The sequence below is a fragment of the Eublepharis macularius genome, chromosome 14 (assembly GCF_028583425.1).
Source record: "Eublepharis macularius isolate TG4126 chromosome 14, MPM_Emac_v1.0, whole genome shotgun sequence".
Lineage (NCBI taxonomy): Eukaryota > Metazoa > Chordata > Lepidosauria > Squamata > Eublepharidae > Eublepharis > Eublepharis macularius.
Genome location: NC_072803.1, coordinates 65,437,292 through 65,453,373, shown reverse-complemented (window position 1 = coordinate 65,453,373; position 16,082 = coordinate 65,437,292). Strand labels below are relative to the sequence as shown.

Genomic DNA, 16,082 nt, shown 5'->3' with positions numbered 1-16,082 from the left:
TTTAGGCGGAATTGGGTGGGACGCCGTGCAGCAGGTGGCCGTGGAGTGGATGAGGACACTTGGGATGTGCATTCGGTGCATGGCCCATCAAACCCCAAAATGAACTCGCCCATTTCTTAACAGCTGAAGCACATCAACTAATCCAAACGAGCGTTCCTCTGGCTTCTGGATCCAGACCAAATGGACCATATCTCACTGTTTTAAGGCAGTGCTGCAGAGGCTGCACTCTGCTTTCAGTTTCCATTTTTCAAAAAAACCGAGGTTTAGGGGAGGGGTGGCAAGGGGAGAAAGTGATTCAGTAGACACGCACCTCACAGGCATACCATCCATCCAGAACACTTAGCCCGTGTTGGTGCCACTGAGTCTTGTCCCTAATCACACTGCTAGCTCAGCAGTTTGGGGAGAACGCTTCTTCTTTGTAAGCAGAGACGCTGCTTGCCTAATGCATTCGCTTGACGGCAGCTGCAAAAAGCCGTATCTGCACTCCCTGAGGGCAGTGAGGGAGGCAGAGGTTTCGACCTTGTCCAGTATCCCCACCCCCACCCACAAACCCACATCTAGGAAAGAGGCAACGGCTGCGTTGAATACAAAGAGCAAGAGACCAGTCCTTTTGTGACTCTCCCAACACAACAGGCAGTTCATCTGCTTTACAGGGCAAGGCCTAAGGTTTCTTCCCTCTGACACTAAAAAAAGGAAACAAAGAAACATGCACAGGCCAACACGAGAGAAAGATCAGATCTCTGTGAGGACCTCCCTGCTGTCTCTGAGCATTCCAGGGGAAACTCAATGATGTACAAGTCCAGCCATTCACAAATAAAGCGGGAGGCAATATCTTTTTTTTGGGGGGGGGGGTACAAAAATACAGTGCTTAGGCAAGGGGGACTTGCACCAAGCCCTTGGCTGTGTGGAGCATCTTGCTCCTCACAGCCTGATCTGCAGGAGAGAATGTTAGTTGTCCCTAGAATGGAACAGCTTTCTCATATTTGCCTGAGAGTTGGGAAGGAGGAGTCCCTGGGGGGGTGAGGGTTACAGTCTCTGAGGATTTTCTCACAATTGGACAGGAGGCAAAACATTATGAGTGTGTTTTGCATCATCACCAGACTATACCCATGATTCTGAATGCTTCCTGTAATTCGGGTGAAGAATCTGGACAGCTTTTGCACAGAGCAAACTGAACATGAAAAGTATTTCTGTGCACATCCCTTGTGGACTGTCCAGGACTCCCCCCTAACTTAGCCATTCCATTCCTTACTGGCTCCCACACAACTCCCATGTGTTTCAATGGGACTTTTTGCAGAGGAGCCTGATGTTTGCACTCCCTCTCTTCCCAGGGATCCTGGGCCAGTTCCCATCCCACGTGAATTTCTGTTCTCCAAAGCCATCTCGATCATCTCCTTTTCATCTTGACCTCAAGAAACTTTGTTAGAACCTTCCTCCTGCATCCTGACCCAGTTCAACCGTGGCTTGCTAAATGCTGAAAGCTCAGCCTCATTTAGTGGCCAGCACCATCTTGTGGCGAAGGTTAGAACTGTAGAGGCCTCGGGTTCTAATTCCTCACTCAGCCTCACTCATTGAGTGGTGAAGTGCCAGTCACTTTGTCTCAAGCTTTGTGGCAGAAGCAAAGAGGCCAGCGAGAGCCCAGGTTGAACTTGTTCTGATCCTGCTCTGGATGTTGTTGCTTGCAGGCATCACGATGCTTCCTGACTGTCTATTCTTTTTTATTATTATTTAATATTTATTTAACAAAAAGGGGTACAGAAAAAAGGGGTAAGAAGAGGAGGAAAGTCAAGACTACGTGCTGCAAAGATTACTAAAATACAGAGTTCAAAAACCAAAAACGTTACCAATATTAAAATAGAGATTAATAGAATTATTAATTAATTAAGCTTAACTAGTATATATTTTCCATCTGTACTACTATACAAGCACAATTCAAGCCTATCCCTGCTTATTATTATTATTTAATAATAATAATAATAATACCTTGTTATTTCCTTATTACTCCATGCTATCTTTTTCTTTTATAACAATAACAATTATTGGCAGTATCACTACTTGTTTCTTGATGCAATTGATTACCATGACCTTTAGTATAAATATGTTAGAGATTTTAACCTATTTCTATTCCTTATCTTGTACAAAAAGAAATTCTTATATCCCATCTCTTTACCTTGTGTTTATACTTTACTTTTCAATAGATGTGTTAACTTTTTACCAATATTTCTGAATTGTACAATTTGTTTTACCAGTTACTTGCCTAAACTACCAGTTACCTGACCGTCTGTTCTTGGTTTGCTCCCAGTGTTCACACCGCGGGCCATAGGGACGGCCGTTGCAAGGTACAACTTTGCCGCACGGGACATGCGAGAGCTTTCGTTGCGAGAAGGAGACGTTGTGAAGATCTACAGTCGGATTGGTGGGGACCAGGGCTGGTGGAAAGGAGAAACCAATGGAAGGGTGAGCTCTGGGTTTCCATCAGCTGTGTGCTCAAGCAACAGGGGCTTCACACTTGGCAATGGAGGGGGTCAGTCACCTAAACCGATTGGTGGGAGGAGATTGTGGGTTGGAACCTGCGGATCTGTTCTGCTGACCGTGGTTTTCCCCTCTGGTGCGAGAAGTGCCCTCCCCCCAAGATACATCCACATTATGCATTGGGCACCTGGGGGTGGGGGAGGGGCAATTGCACAAGCTCCTGGCATCCCTTACCAGGCAGAAGAGGGAACTGCAGGCTTTCCTGGGCAGTTGCTCCTAATTCAAGGGAACAGGATGGTCCAGGGTCCTCTTCCCACTATATAGCTCCAGTCAGGGCGACTTCAGGGAAATCTCAGACCTGTCCCTTGGCACTTATTGGCTCCTCTCCTCCTTCCTGCTGGCTTCCCCTCCCTGCTTTGGGCCTGCCATCTGGCTCCTTCAGCCCTGCTGTTGCCAGCCTGGCACACATCTTGTGGGCTGCAGCCCATGGCTTCAGCTTGTTTAGATGCTGCGGCAGCCCGCCCGTTCTGCTGACGCTTTGTGGCTGCTGGAATCTGGGCCTATAAAGGCTAATGGTGTGACAGTCTCTTGACAAGTTTTCTTCGTCTTTCTTTCCACTACAGATTGGCTGGTTTCCTTCAACCTACGTGGAGGAGGAGGGCGTGCAATGACAAACAGATCTCTGGACATGGTCAGCCCAGGAAGAGACTCTGTTCCAGTTGCTAAGGCTCCATGGGACAAGCTCAGTATTGAGAGCAGAGATGCAAGCCCCTTGGGGGGGGGCTCTTCTGTAAACGTGTGGTGTGTGTGGAGAGAGAGCACACATGCAGCAGTGTGGAGCATCGTGTGCTGAAAGTGGGAAAGGGTTGGGAGAGGTTTGGCAGCTATAATTGTACATAAGATTTGCCGCAGAAGGTCAGCTTGGCTGACCTGGCAGACCTGGTGGCTGCTTTGCTACGGATTGTAGAAGCCCCTTGGAAGGTGTGCCTAAAGCTCCTTTGGAAGTGTGGAGCAGAGCAATAGGGTAGAGTTTCTCAGTCCTGGGGAAGGGGAGGGGCGTGACACATAAGGGAGAATGTTCCAATTTTTACCACCGTCCAGAGCGAAGGGACTTTTGCGCTGGAGTCATGCTACTGTGGCATTTGACAGGAGTCTCTCCTGCACTGGCTGCTGAACCCCAGCCCCACTCCCCCCCCCCGCTCCGTGGTGGTGTGGGGGAACAGTTGAGGCCACTGTCGTATGATTTGACCCATTTTCCAGAAACCGAAAGGCCTTCCACTGAACGACTCATGCAGCAGCAGCCCTCCACCATGGCACCACACAGCCCCAAACCACAGTGCTGGTTCAAGTGCAAGTCTACTGCTCAGGAGAGCCCCAGGCAGTTCCTCCTTGCTCAAGCGCCCCCCTCCCCAGTGGATGACCTTCACGGAAAGAGGCGCCCTGGCTTTGGCCCTCTCTCTCCTCTCCTTCCATGCATGTTACTGGGATGACTCCAGAAGACGTTTCTCCCACACAGTGCCTGGTAATGGTGAAGTGGATCCCCCTTGCCTGACTGCAGACTACTAGAACTGGCACTTAGCGGATCTTCTCTGCTGACCCTTTGTGCAGTCTCATCTTGGGTGGTTGTCCTCCTCAGCCTACCTGGAATTTCTGCCTGTTTCACACTTCTTTGTTTGAAATATGTTGCTCTTCCCCTTTGAGAAGCAGTCTCATCCATCCATTGATGCCCAGGCAATGGCCACTTTTATGCAGCAGGTAGAATTTGGCAAAGGATGTTAGGCCTGTCAGGGCAGACCAAATGGCCTGGGAGAAGCTGAGCTTGATGGCCCTGGCCAGTGGCCTCTCCTACTGCCTGTGATGAGGGTGCTGGCACAGGTGAGCCTATATGCCCCTCGGCACAGCCCTTGGCCAGGCGCCATTGCATGGCTTGCTACAGTTGGCCATGACCCTTCAGAACAACAGTCCATTCAAAACTTCTGGCATGTGTCGGGGCCAATCTGCCCTGCAATTCCTCCCCACGCCCAATTTGTTGGAGCTCCTCAGACTTCGTTCAGACTGCTCAGGTACTGTGAGAAAAGAGACATCCCCAAATGTGCTTTGAATATGAGCAGCAACTTAAGATCCAGGGAGCATCTGCAGGGCCTCATCCTTTCCCATGTACAGGTACAGATTCTTCATGCAAATACACGTACCACACTTCCCCCACCAGTGTTTGCTTTTGGGCACCTTCAAATCAGCTCAGTTTCACAAGTGCTCCATTTGACTCTTTGTTCCTGTGCCCACATTGATGTCTCCCAAAAGCTCTGGATCCTCTCCCCTGGCTGAAATGCAGCCATTTATCTGAGAGAACTTCCTGCCATGCATAATCTTGAGGAAGAGGGCAGGATAGTATCACAGAAGTCAAGTTCCCACTTTTAAGATTTCTGCTTCATTTGCCTGCATCCATGTTTTGCCTCACTCCATGCGATGGAGCCACCCTCCCGTACTGGATCAGTTATTTCCTGAATCTTGACATCAACTTACACAGGCAGAGGCAGGCTGATTCTGGCAAAACTGTGAAGCTTCTTTCATAGGCTTTTGGGCTTGGAAAATAGAACAAGTAAAAACTGGATTTTTCAGTGCTGCCACTTTAGTGTTCAGGGCTTTACTCACTTTGCCATGGCCCAAAATTATACTGGAAGAACTGCAATAATATGTCCATTGGAAAGTTCAGTGCTTCCCTACTTTCTGTCAGTTGTACACCTTAACTGTCATGGCTCCCCACCCCAAAAAATTCTGGGAATTGGAGTTTGTCAGGGCTAGGAGTTCCAAGTCCATGATGTGCTCTCTAGCGCACATGTAAAGCTTCGTTAGGAGCTTTGAGAAGAGGCAATGTTTATCCACTAAGTCTATTTATATGCAAACTGTCGTCTTGCCCCGGTTGACCACTGAAGTCACAGAGTTCTGACAGTCACACATGACTGTTAAAAACATGCCTGTTAAAAACGGGTAAGGGTCCTGAGAGTGCACCCTCTCCTAAGAGCAACGAGGCATCTCTGGAGTACAAACATGTTTCTAGGAGATAGCGGATAGCCAGAAAGTCTTGGAGCTAACAGACAAGAGAAAGAAAGCAGAGTCCTATTCTCACTGCCCAGCCTTTTTTTGAAAGCCATGCTTAATTAGGTGTCAAATGTCCAGCACCTGGCTTGAGAGCCCCTCCCTCAAGAAGAAGCTCAGAGGCTGAGACTTGCAGTGGGTCTTCTGCCCATGCTCTTGGGCTCTCTTCCTTCTACCATCTGCTTCCTGCCCTCTCCTAGGTGAGAGGCTCTGGGGGCTTGCTGGGCACCTCCCACTTCCACCTGCTCATGAGTGCAGATCTGACCTTGAATCTACTCTAAAAAACAGAAAGCAGCTGAACGTGAAAGATCTTCGCCAAGCATCGTGTAGCTCCATCCTGGCCTAATTCGCTTCAGCTGGATTTATCTCCGAGAGGGCATGCTCAGGGCTGCAGCTTGGTCAGGGACAGGACGGGCGGCCAGCGGCTTCTACCAGAGGGGACAGAATCCTGCCACAGTGGGACGAGCCACTCCTTGCCTCTTGGAGAATCGCCAATCAGATATTTTAGATGCAGCCCCTGCCCTGAAATAGAAACATCTACCCAGTCTCCAGGGTCAATTCTGAACAAAACCTTGGTGAGGGCAGGGAATGGAGAGGCTCTTATTTGTTTACCGGTGTAAGAAATTTTTTCCTAAAGAATTGTTTTGTTTGTATTAATTGACCCAACTGTTGCCACAATTTATATTTGTGAATAAGAAGGGAGGTTTTTTTTATTATGGCAGCAAGAATATTGTACATATATCTTAGTTGATTTTGCAAAAACATTTTTTAGTGTAACAAGAGAAAGATAATATGTAAATTCCTTGATTTATTTGTTGTTCTGTTTCCTTTGCACTACCCTAAAGTGGGGCTAGAGGGGAGGTGGTAGGATATTTAGAGAGCCACGGATGTCTGAGGGATAGTTCATAGCGGGGTGGGGTGGGGTGGGGGTGGGGATTCCAAATTCATTTGCAATTGCTGGAACCTGGAAACAGGAAATTGAGCTGCTAAGTACTGCCCTTCCATCCTGTGACGTGCATTGTTACCAATAGGTTACTTTACAGGCTGTCCAAGGAAATTCTCCACCAAACCAATGCAATGAAATTGTCTTGACAAATTCTTCTCTTTCCCTACAATTTTTACTGCAAATAAACATTTGCTCTTTTTTGGCAGAAGAGAGATGACGGTGTTTGCTCTGTGCATCTTTGTCCCCAGCATGATAACATTCGACTCCAACAGATTTCTTATTGATTTTTAAATGCATCTATCTTTCTCCTACAGATGCAAGCAGGTTGCCATACCAACAAAGCGTGCAATTTAGAATGGGTCAGCATATTACTGAAAGTGGTACGTTGGCTGAAAAAAGCAAGGCCAGCTCCAAATGCGGCAGCCCCCTTTTGCTTCCCCTCTCAGTTGCAGAAGCATTTCGCAATAGCTCAGAATAATGTGCTTACGTTTCATCACATCTAGGCATTTGTTCATTTTATTTATTTTATTTACGTGTTATTTCTGGACCGCCTTTCTCACTGAGACTCAAGGTGGATTACACGGTGTGGGCCAGTACAGTCAATTTCAAAAACATAATAGGGTATATGCCTGCAATTTTGCAATGATTTAAAACTCACAGAAATCCAATACAGAGTGGAAGAAATGCTGAAACGGTGCATAGGCAATTCTGACATATTAAACAATATAGGAATTACCCAGTAGGATCATACTTACAGCAATAGTAGTAGAGTCTATGGTCCCTCCCTGTCCCCTTACTGATGCATGGCTTGTGTATGTTCATGTTCTTTGTCCATCTCACTTTTCTAATCCCTCCCTCGATTACCAAACGGCAAGGGCCAGCTCCTGCTAGGATGGGTGAGCTTCCTCAGTGGAGTTTGGAATGGGTTTGCCTAAAATGAGCCAATTAAGGATCAGTCCAGCTTGGCCTGGGCGTGTCAGATCTCAGAAGCTAAGAAGGATCAGCTGTGGCTGGTATTTGGATGGGAGACCACCTAGGAAATCCAGGATTCCTACACAGGTGCAGGTGACGGCAAACCACCTCTGCTCACATCTTGCCTGGAATGCCCTGTGGATGAGGTCACCATGAGTTGGTTGCGACACAACGGCACGTGCTTCTTGGATCAGTCCCACATCATATTCCTTTTGGGAACATGGCTTGGCCGGAGGGCCTCACCCCACTCCCTGCAGAACACAAGGAGCCATGGAGGTCCCCATCTCTCTCCACTGCAAAACTGCCCATGCGCACAACATGCCCTTCCATTTCCTCTAAGGCTTTAAGTATCGGCCGCCGCAGTGAGAAGTGCTTCCAGCTGCAGCCCTGATGATGCAGCCGCTGCTCCAGCAGCCTGTGCCCTGCGGGAATGTCATTTTCCAGGACTCCGGGGCCAGTGGAAGGGGACTGGCTGCATCCGTGGAGGTGGAGGCCAGTGGCAAACTAATTATGAGCCCAGCCCAGCCCAGCCAGTGAGCAGCATAGGCTCAGCCCCAAAGTTCTGAACTGGGCAGCTGTGAGCTTCTGAAGAACGCCCTCCTAGTTTTCAGCAACATCACTAGCTGAGACTTTCTCTAACTGCATTTGTTTTTCTCTGGAAAATCTGAAAACTTGTATCATGCAATTCAAAATCTGACACTGGCATGCAAAGATGAAAGTGGTGTTCTGCCCAACTTTTATTTGCAATGAACTCACATTACATACACATTTTGATTACAATACAGCTACTGTGTGCAAATGCTACCAGATGAAGTTGTACTGGAGACCTTCCAAATCATTGCCCCAGACAGGGAAAGATCTAAGTGATACCTTACTCAAAAAGAATTGCTGCTTGAGTTCATAACCCCTTAACATAAGGCACAACTTGGGGCAAAAGAGTAATTTAGAGAGAGCTGGAAAAAAGGGGTTTGGCACTGCAGACACCCACCAAAGGATCTTGCATGGATGATGCCTCTGTTGGCAGGAAATGATGTGTGGAAAGGGAACCAGCTTGGGGGGTGGGAATGAAGTTAAGGCCCAAATCAGGGATGGCCTGACCATATAAGTGGCCTAGGCAGTCACCTCGGTCACCAGATTTGGAGGAGTGCTAGAAAGCCTTGTACAGAGCTGTTCCGCTTCTGCTCTGGGCTCCACAGCTGCCTTCACCCTTGCACCACTGAGCCATTGCCAGGACCTGCTGCTGCACACCCAGTAGGGCCAGCAGAAAGACGAGGCTCGGCTGGCCTCGGCCAGAGCCTTTCCGGTCCTGGCACCAACCTGGTGGAACTCTCTGAGGATACCCGGGCCCATCAGGATCTTGTATCATTTCGGGGGGCCTGGAAGACGGAGATGTTCCGCCAGGCGTATGGTTGAGGCCGGCATGAGATCCTCACTGAGCCTCCCACTAAGTGTGGAGTTATCCAGCGTCCACTGGCCGATGTATGGGTACAGCATGGGGCTATGTAGTGCCCATTTGTTAGCTGACCCACGTATGGGTTGCAGCATATCTGTCTGCTTCCCTCCTCCTGTACGTTGATGGGCAGGAACCTGGAATCGTGGACTTGGGACAGTTAATATATGTTTAATTGTTGATTTTATGATATGAACCATTGTTTTATATTGCATGGTATTTTTATAAATGTTGTACCTCGCCCTGAGTCCAGCTGCGGGAAGGGCGGGTTAGAAATGTAATAAATAATAAAGAGGGAAGGGGCATGCCCACCCACCTCTGTAGCCCAGCCTGCCTAAGCTGCGGGCCCAGCGGCAGCAGGAGGGCCTGACTGAGTGGCTGCTACATTTGCACCGACTGCTTCGGTGGTGCAGCTTCTTGCACGCGTGTGCGGCGGCGGCGGCGGCGGGGGGGGGGGATTAGCTTCTTGCCTCGGTGATGAATTTGGGGCCTGGCCCTAGACAAGGCCCCTTTAGGACCGCACGAGTGGAGGGCTGGGCCTGGTCCAAAGGGGCCCCTCCGCCACGTCCGAGGCTGCCGTCCCACCACACCTTCGGCATCTGCCCCGTTTTGCGAGCGGAAGAGCAAGCCGCGGGGCCAGGCAAATCTCGCTCTTCGGCCACAGGCCGACACAGCCGCGCCCCGACACTGCTTGGCGCGCTGCGCGCCTCCCCCTTCCAGAGGCGCTCTGGAGCCCGGCCTGCCCTCGCCCGCCTTCCCGAGAGGCCGCGGCCGTCTGCTGCGGAGCCTGAGATGGCCTCTGCGGGGCCGCGCCTGTCCCGGCCGAGGCCTCCGGTGCCCGCGCGGGCTCTGCGGGGCTGCCGCCTCCCCGCCCGCCCTCCCTCCGACTGCTGCGCCGCAGGAGAGGCCTGGCCCCAAGCGGGACACGCCCTGCCCGCAAAGCGCCCGTGCCAAGGTCCGGCTGGGCTCAAGCCCGCCCGCAAGCGCCACTTCGCCCCCGGTGGGCCGGGCCGGGCCGGGCCTGCGGGGCCTCAACCCTTCTCGGCGCCTCCGCGCCCTGCTCGCCGCTCCGCCCGCTGCCCGTGCCGCGCGCGCTCCCCCGCGCCTCTTTCCTGCCGCGTCCAGCCTGGCTCGGTCTCGGGGGCGTTGCCAACCTCCTGCGCGGCTCCAGGCCGCAGAGTTCCCTCCGCTCCCCCTCCCTTTCCCAGCCGGAGTTGGCGACCCGGGACCGCCCCCTCTCTGTCGCGCTCTGGTTCGCTTCCCGCCGCCTCGCCCCCGCCCGCTGCACCAATCCGCTCCCGGCCCGCGGCCGCCGCCCCTCCCCCTCCCCGGAGGCGCGGCCTTCTCGCGCGCCCCGCCCCGCCACCTGTGGCCGGCGGGCTTGGCAGGTCGGGGGCGACGCAGCTCCGGCGCGGGGTAAGTCGAGGGGCTCTCGGGCGCGGCGCGCGTTTCCGCCGCTGGGGTTGCGCGCCTGGGTGGCCTGGTAGCGGCGGCCCGCGCCCAGCTGAGCGGCGGAGGCTGGCCTCCGCCCAGTCCAGTGGCCGCGAGTTCCGCGGGGCAGGGCCAGCGTCGCCTGCTGGTCGTGCCGCGTGGCTTTCGGGGGCGCTTCTCGGGCTCCGCTTCGGGCTCCGGCTCCGAAGCGCGCGTGGCGATCAGCGGCCGGACTGCGTTTGCCTGGGAAGGCGCCCTCGCTGCCCCCCGCGAGCCACTCGCATTCAGAGGGGAGAAGGCTCGGGGGAAGGGAGGTGCCTTCGGTGCCCGGGAGTGCCAGCGGGCACGAAGCTGCCCACTGAGAGGGTCTGGCCGTGGTGCGGTCTGCAGAGGCGGGCGAGGTCCGGCTCTCTTGGCATACTTCACTGCATCCCATGGAAGTGAGCCGGAGCTCCTGGTTTGTGTGTGTGTGTGTGTGTGTGTGATGTGCCGCGAAGTCACCTCCGACCTCTGGCAACCCTATGGGTGAAGGACCTCCAAAACACCCTATCATGAACAGCCTTGCTCAGATCCTGCAAACTGGAGGAAGTGGCTTTCTTTATTGAGTCCAGCCACCTCGTTTTAGGTCTTCCTCTACTGTCCACTGCCACCTCACTTTTCGAGTGTCAGGATATCTTCTTGCGTTGCCAGCAAAAGCAGCCAGCTTCAGTTTTGTCATTTTAGCTGCTAGGGTGAATTCAGACTTGATCTGATCTACTTATTTATCTTTTTTGCCGTCCACGGTATCGGCAAAACTCTCCTCCAGCGCCAGATTTCAAATGAATCAGCTTTCTTCCAGTCAGCTTTCTTTGTTGTCCAACTTTCACATCCACACATGGTGATATCACAGTGCGGATTATCTTGATCTTGGACCCCAGTGACACTTCCTAATCCTTAAGGATCTTTTCAGGTTCCCTCATAACTTTTCCAAGCCTCAGTCTCCTTATGATTTCTTGGTTGCAGTCTCTCTCTTGGTTGGTGATTGAGCCAGGGAATGAAAAGGCTTGAACAACTGAAATTTCTTCATTGTCAGCTTTAAAATTGTGTAATTCCTCTGTAGTCATTACTTATGTCTTAAAGTTCAACTGTAATCCAATTTTGGCACTTTCTTCTTTAACCTTCAGTGGTGGTTTCAGGTCTTCACCATTTTCAGCCAGTAACATGAAGGTGTCATCTGCATACCTCAATTTGTTAATGTTCCTTCCACCAATTTTTACTCTACCTTCCCCTAAACCTAATCTAGTTTTTCATACGTTTTGCATATAGGGTGAACAGATAATATGCATCCTTGTCTGACAACTTTGCCAACTGGAAACCATTCTGTTTCACCATATTCTGTCCTGACAGTAGCCTCTTGTCCAGAGTATAGGTTGTGCATCAAAACAATCAGATGTTGGGGCAAACCTATTTCTTTTAACACCATCCATAGCTTTTCATGATTCACACAGTCAAAAACTTTGCTGTAATCTGTAAATCACAAACTGGTTTTCTTCTGAAATTCTGTGATACATTCCAGTAACCACCATAAATTTGCAATGTGCAATGTGCAAATTGTTTTTTTAGTGCTTCATTGTTTTTTTAATCCAGCATCTGGCATTTCTCATTCCATGCATGGTAAGTCTTTGCTGTAGAATTTAGAGCATCACTTTGCTTGCATGGGTCCAGTAGTTGCTGCATTCTTTGGCACTCTTGCTGCATTCTTTTTTTGGAATTGGAATATAAACTGAGCATGTCCATAGTTTTGTTTTCCATATTTGTTGACATATTTTTGTTAAGATTTTGATGGACTTGGTTTCTGTAGCTTGAAATAGCTCTATTGGTAGTCCAGGTGCTTTGTTTCTCCCAATTGCTTTGAGTGCAGCTTTCACTTCAGTTTCTAAGATTTCTTCCTCAAAACATTCTTCTTTGAAGGTATCTGTCATCTTTCCATCTCTTCTATATAGTTCTCCAGTGTGTTGTTTCTCTCTTTCCTTTATTTTGTCCTTGTCAGGTACTGTATTTCTGTGTTGATCTTTCAGCATCCTGAGCCATGGTTTGAATTTCCCTTTGATTTCCTGGATCTTGTGGCATAGACTGTCCTTTTTTGTTCTTCTCTTCTATTTCTTTGCGCTGGTTATTATTATAGATTTCTTTGTCTCTGTGTGCAAGTAGCTGAAAAGCATTTACAATTCTATTTCTGTCACTTTTTAGTTTTGCTTCTTGTCTTATTTATAGCAACTTTAAGTCCTCAGTCATCCATTTAAGCTTCTCTTTTCTTTTGGCTACAGGAATAGTCTTTGCACATTCTTCCTTGATAATATCTCTTTCCATAGATTTCAGCCCATAGATCTTCTGGTTCTTGATCAATTATACTTAGTAATGCAAATCTTTTATTTACATGGTCTGCAAAGTCTTCAGGAATGTTATTTAGATTCTCAGACTATGATTCTTTTAGTGTTTCTCTTCAGCGTTATTCTAATTTTTGATATGAACAATTTATGGTCTGTACCACAATCAGCTCCTGGTCTTGGTTTAGCAGAGAGAACAGAGCTTCTCCATCTTTTGCTTCCAATTATGTAATCTGTTTGGTTCCTGTATTGGCCACCCAATGATTTCCACATATACAACCGCCTGTTTGGTTGCCTGAAGCATGTGTTAGCCATGAACAAGTTGTTGGCTTCACAATATTCTGAGTCGCTATCCTGCTTCATTTCGTGATCTTAGTCCAAATTTTCCAACAATTTTAATTCTGCGTTGTCTCCTGTTTTTGCATTCCAGTCACCTGTGATTATCAGCATATCTTGTTTAGGTGTGTGATTAATATCTCGGACACTTGTGTAAAAGTTTTGGATTTCTTCCTCTTCAACAACTCTAGTTGCGGGCAGAAACATGAGTGATGGCTATATTAATAGACCTTATGTGAAGTCTGATTAATATTCATTGGTTAGACTTTGCGTTATTGCTCTTGATTGCTTGGGCTACATCTTCCTTCACTATTAGAGCAACACGGTTTCTTTTGCGTTTGTCATTTCCACAATAAAACACTTCATAATTTTCTGACTGAAAATGTCTCAATCCAGTCCACATTTGTTCATTCACACCTAGGACTGCAATGTTTAAATGTTTCATTTCTTGTTTTAGGATTTCTAGCTTACCTGGTTTCATACTTCTCACATTCCATTCCATGTGTGTTGCATAGCTTTCGATGTTCCTTTTGCATCTATCCACATCTGCAACTGGATGTCTTTTTGGGTTTAACCCAGTCTCATCAGTAAGAACTGCACTATTCGTACTTGTCCTCTGCTCTTCCCCAGTAGTCAATTGAGTGCCATCTGACCTGGAGGTCCTGTCATCCGGCACTAAACCTTTTTTCATTTTGGATTGTCTCGCCATAGGGTTTTCAAGGTAAAAGATTATCAGAAATGGTTCACCATTGCCGCCTTCTGTGCAGTACTGAGGTTAGCTGAGGTGTTACTGATATTGTCTGTGAGAGATCCTCCACCAGTGTCACCCTCCACGACTGCTGCTGCCCAGTAGCTGACCTTCAAGGATTCCTCTGCTCCCATCAGCACTGGAACATTCAGTTCTCTTCTGTTGATGTGACTGTTGATGATTCCTGAAGGGGGTGGAGGCATCTTAGTTTGGTGTCTCAGCTTTGACCGTTCTGCCTTGAGCGACTCTGCTAAGAGTAGACTCTTGACCAAGTCTGCACTCCTGACCGTGTTGCTCTCAGCTTCACTGACACTCTCACCACGTTAAGGTGTGTGTCCAAGAGAGGGCTTGTTTATATGGGGGACGGTAAAGGAGCGCCTTCAGGATGTGTGGCTAGGCTAAATCTGCAGGGTGCTGGCTGGAGGGTCCTGAGCACCAAGCCATGGCTCTCCCTCTCAGCAGATTTCACCCCTTTTGCTCTCTCCCTCCAAACTGAACCCGAGCCACTGAGATAGTTGACCCTTCCTGCCAGAGCCCACCCACCCACCCACCCACCCACCCACCCACCTTCCTTCCTTCCTTCCTTTCTTGATTGATTGATTGATTGATTGATTGATTGATTGATTGATTGATTGACTTATTTATCTAATGTCATTTATAGTCCGCCTTTCTCACTGAGACTCAAGGCGGATTACACAGTGTGAGATTAGTACAACTGCCTTCTGCTGCGGGCTCTCTGGATTCTTAACCAGTGACTGTGCAGCCATTGCCTTGCTTGCCTTTCCAACAACCTGCAGGGTAAACCGTGATTATTCCCATTTTTATGACAGGAAACTGAGGCCAGAGGAAGGAAAGTGTCAGCAATCATAATCTCTAGAGGACCAGGGAGGATAAGGTGATTGCCTCTTGCTGCTAAGCCCTTTGAAAGAAAAAGAATGAGCCCCTCCCTGCACCAGAAGTCAAAAAGCGGTTCTGTTCTCCCCCGTGCCCCTGCAATTTGAGCTGTGGCCATGGAAAGACCACGCCGTTGGCATCTGTCCAAACGGGGCTTCTTCAAAGGGTCAAGAGGGTCATGCTGTACCAAATGTGGGCAGCTCCAGCAGCAGAGATCTGAGAACGCTGGGCAGAGGAATGTGATGACTGCTGGAGGCTGGGAGGCTTTCTTGGAGGGATTCAGAGAAAGCTGGAGAAGTGTAGAGGGCAGGACAGTAGCCAGCAGGCAAGGTATCACATAGGAGCAGGTGAGAATTTCAAAAGAAGAGACAGATCCAGAGGAGTTACCGTGTTAGTCTGTAGTTGCAAAATAGTAAAGAGTCCAGCAGCACCTTTAAGACTAACCAACTTTATTGTAGCATAAACTTTTGAGAACCACAACTCTCTTCTGACTCATGCCCTCCATGCATCTGAGGAAGAGAGCTGTGGTTCTCGAAAGGTTAAGCTACAATAAAGTTGGTTAGTCTTAAAGGTGCTACTGGACTCCTTACTATAAAAGAAGAGATGACATTTTCCATCTTCTGTGTGATGTGTTGATGTGGCTGAAGCCTTTTTGGTGGGCATTCTGGGAAAATTAATGGTGACACTTGAGATATGGAACTCAGCATAAGGCTGGTATGGGGTGGGGGATGCTTGTTAGCACATTTTTAATTTATATTCTTGTGAGTCTTATTTATCTAAGGTTCCACAAGAGCTCCTGATGAACGGTGCAACTGCCGTAGTGTCTGGGCAGGCGCTCTGCTCAAAGATGTCCATGGTTCGCAGCCGCACCCCAGCAGGGACCAGCAGCCCTGTAAAGCAGGAGGCGTAGTGCGGACCATGATCCTGCAAAATTCAGGTCTAATGATGGCAGATACAAAGGCCATTCACAAGTAATGCCTCTGTGGGTGGGGAGCCGCAGGCTTTGCAAACAGATACAGAATGGGGCAGAAATCCATCCCAGGTCTTGGTTCAACCCTGGGAGGGGCAGTGGGGAACCTTTTAATTCCAGTTCATTGCTATCATACTGGAGTCTCCCTTTGAGATCCTTTTGCTGAAGAATGGTGGCTTTAAGGTCAGAAGCAGTGTTGTGATACATTGAAACATTCTATTGCCAGGTCCTGAATATTGTCATTTTAAAAAAAAAAATAATCCTTTTATTTGTTAGAATATTGTCATTTTAAATGTCAGATTTGTCCCCCATTTAATTTTCCCGCATAGTGAGTGACCGGTTTGTCTTGCCCGGCACATGGTGGCATATATTGCAGCGGAGGGCGAGTCCGAGAGGGCACA

General features: G+C 49.1%; 2 protein-coding genes across 3 annotated transcripts in view; both read left to right on the top strand.

Moving 5' to 3' along the window:
* VAV2 (vav guanine nucleotide exchange factor 2) overlaps positions 1–6,728 on the top strand; it is a 305,666-nt gene extending 298,938 nt beyond the window's left edge. The window contains exons 26-27 of the mRNA XM_054997449.1: positions 2,303–2,457; positions 3,096–6,728. Of these exons, the coding sequence (XP_054853424.1) occupies positions 2,303–2,457; positions 3,096–3,143 (203 nt within the window). The 3' untranslated portion in view covers positions 3,144–6,728. The remainder of the gene's footprint in view (positions 1–2,302; positions 2,458–3,095) is intronic.
* A 3,569-nt stretch (positions 6,729–10,297) lies between these two features.
* The window catches only part of SARDH (sarcosine dehydrogenase), a 112,682-nt gene continuing 106,897 nt past the window's right edge, over positions 10,298–16,082 (top strand). For both annotated transcript variants that reach the window (XM_054997417.1, XM_054997418.1), the window contains exon 1: positions 10,298–10,352. The gene's annotated coding sequence lies outside the window, so the exon portion shown is untranslated. The remainder of the gene's footprint in view (positions 10,353–16,082) is intronic.